The sequence below is a fragment of the Buceros rhinoceros genome, unplaced genomic scaffold, assembly GCF_000710305.1.
Source record: "Buceros rhinoceros silvestris isolate BGI_N320 unplaced genomic scaffold, ASM71030v1 scaffold18912, whole genome shotgun sequence".
NCBI lineage: Eukaryota > Metazoa > Chordata > Aves > Bucerotiformes > Bucerotidae > Buceros > Buceros rhinoceros.
Window position 1 is genome coordinate 7,362 of NW_010398510.1, and position 464 is coordinate 7,825.

A 464-nucleotide genomic window follows, 5' to 3' on the forward strand; every position below is an offset into this window, starting at 1 on the left:
CCCCTCAAGGAGCAGATCGCTCTAGAGCTGCTTCCTGGACACAGGCTTGGACAGCCCAGCCTCAGCTCCCAGAGGGATGGAGGTCCACGCAGGCTCAGGGAGCCAAGGAAGGGTATAACCCAGTCACCTCTTCCGAGGCGCCAGCAATGCCACAGGGTGACTTACTTACATCTAACAGCAGAGGAAGGCGCGTTACCCTCTGCATAGGCAGAATGAGAAATGATATCATTGGCAGGCCTCCACATTCTGGTTTCCTTTCAATTTGTTTCAAGGTCTCTTTAAATAAGGGGTTTGTGGTTCTGGAACAGGACAAGAAAGCTCCATTAACTCTGTTCCTCAGCTGTCGAGATTTTCCAGCAGCTTTCCCTGCCCGAGAAGCACAGCACAGCGACTGCATTGCCTCCAGTCCTCAGCGGGACTGCCGAGCTCCAAGCGCACGGCTCGGGAGCAACACGGACGAGCCG

At 55.2% G+C, this 464-nt stretch overlaps 1 protein-coding gene across 1 annotated transcript in view; it reads right to left on the minus strand.

Annotated features, from left to right (window-relative positions):
- ARHGEF16 (Rho guanine nucleotide exchange factor (GEF) 16) overlaps nucleotides 1-464 on the minus strand; it is an 8,192-nt gene that overhangs the window by 4,942 nt on the left and 2,786 nt on the right. Inside the window, exon 4 of the mRNA XM_010131141.1 lies at nucleotides 170-299. Coding sequence (XP_010129443.1) covers nucleotides 170-299 — 130 coding nt within the window. The remainder of the gene's footprint in view (nucleotides 1-169; nucleotides 300-464) is intronic.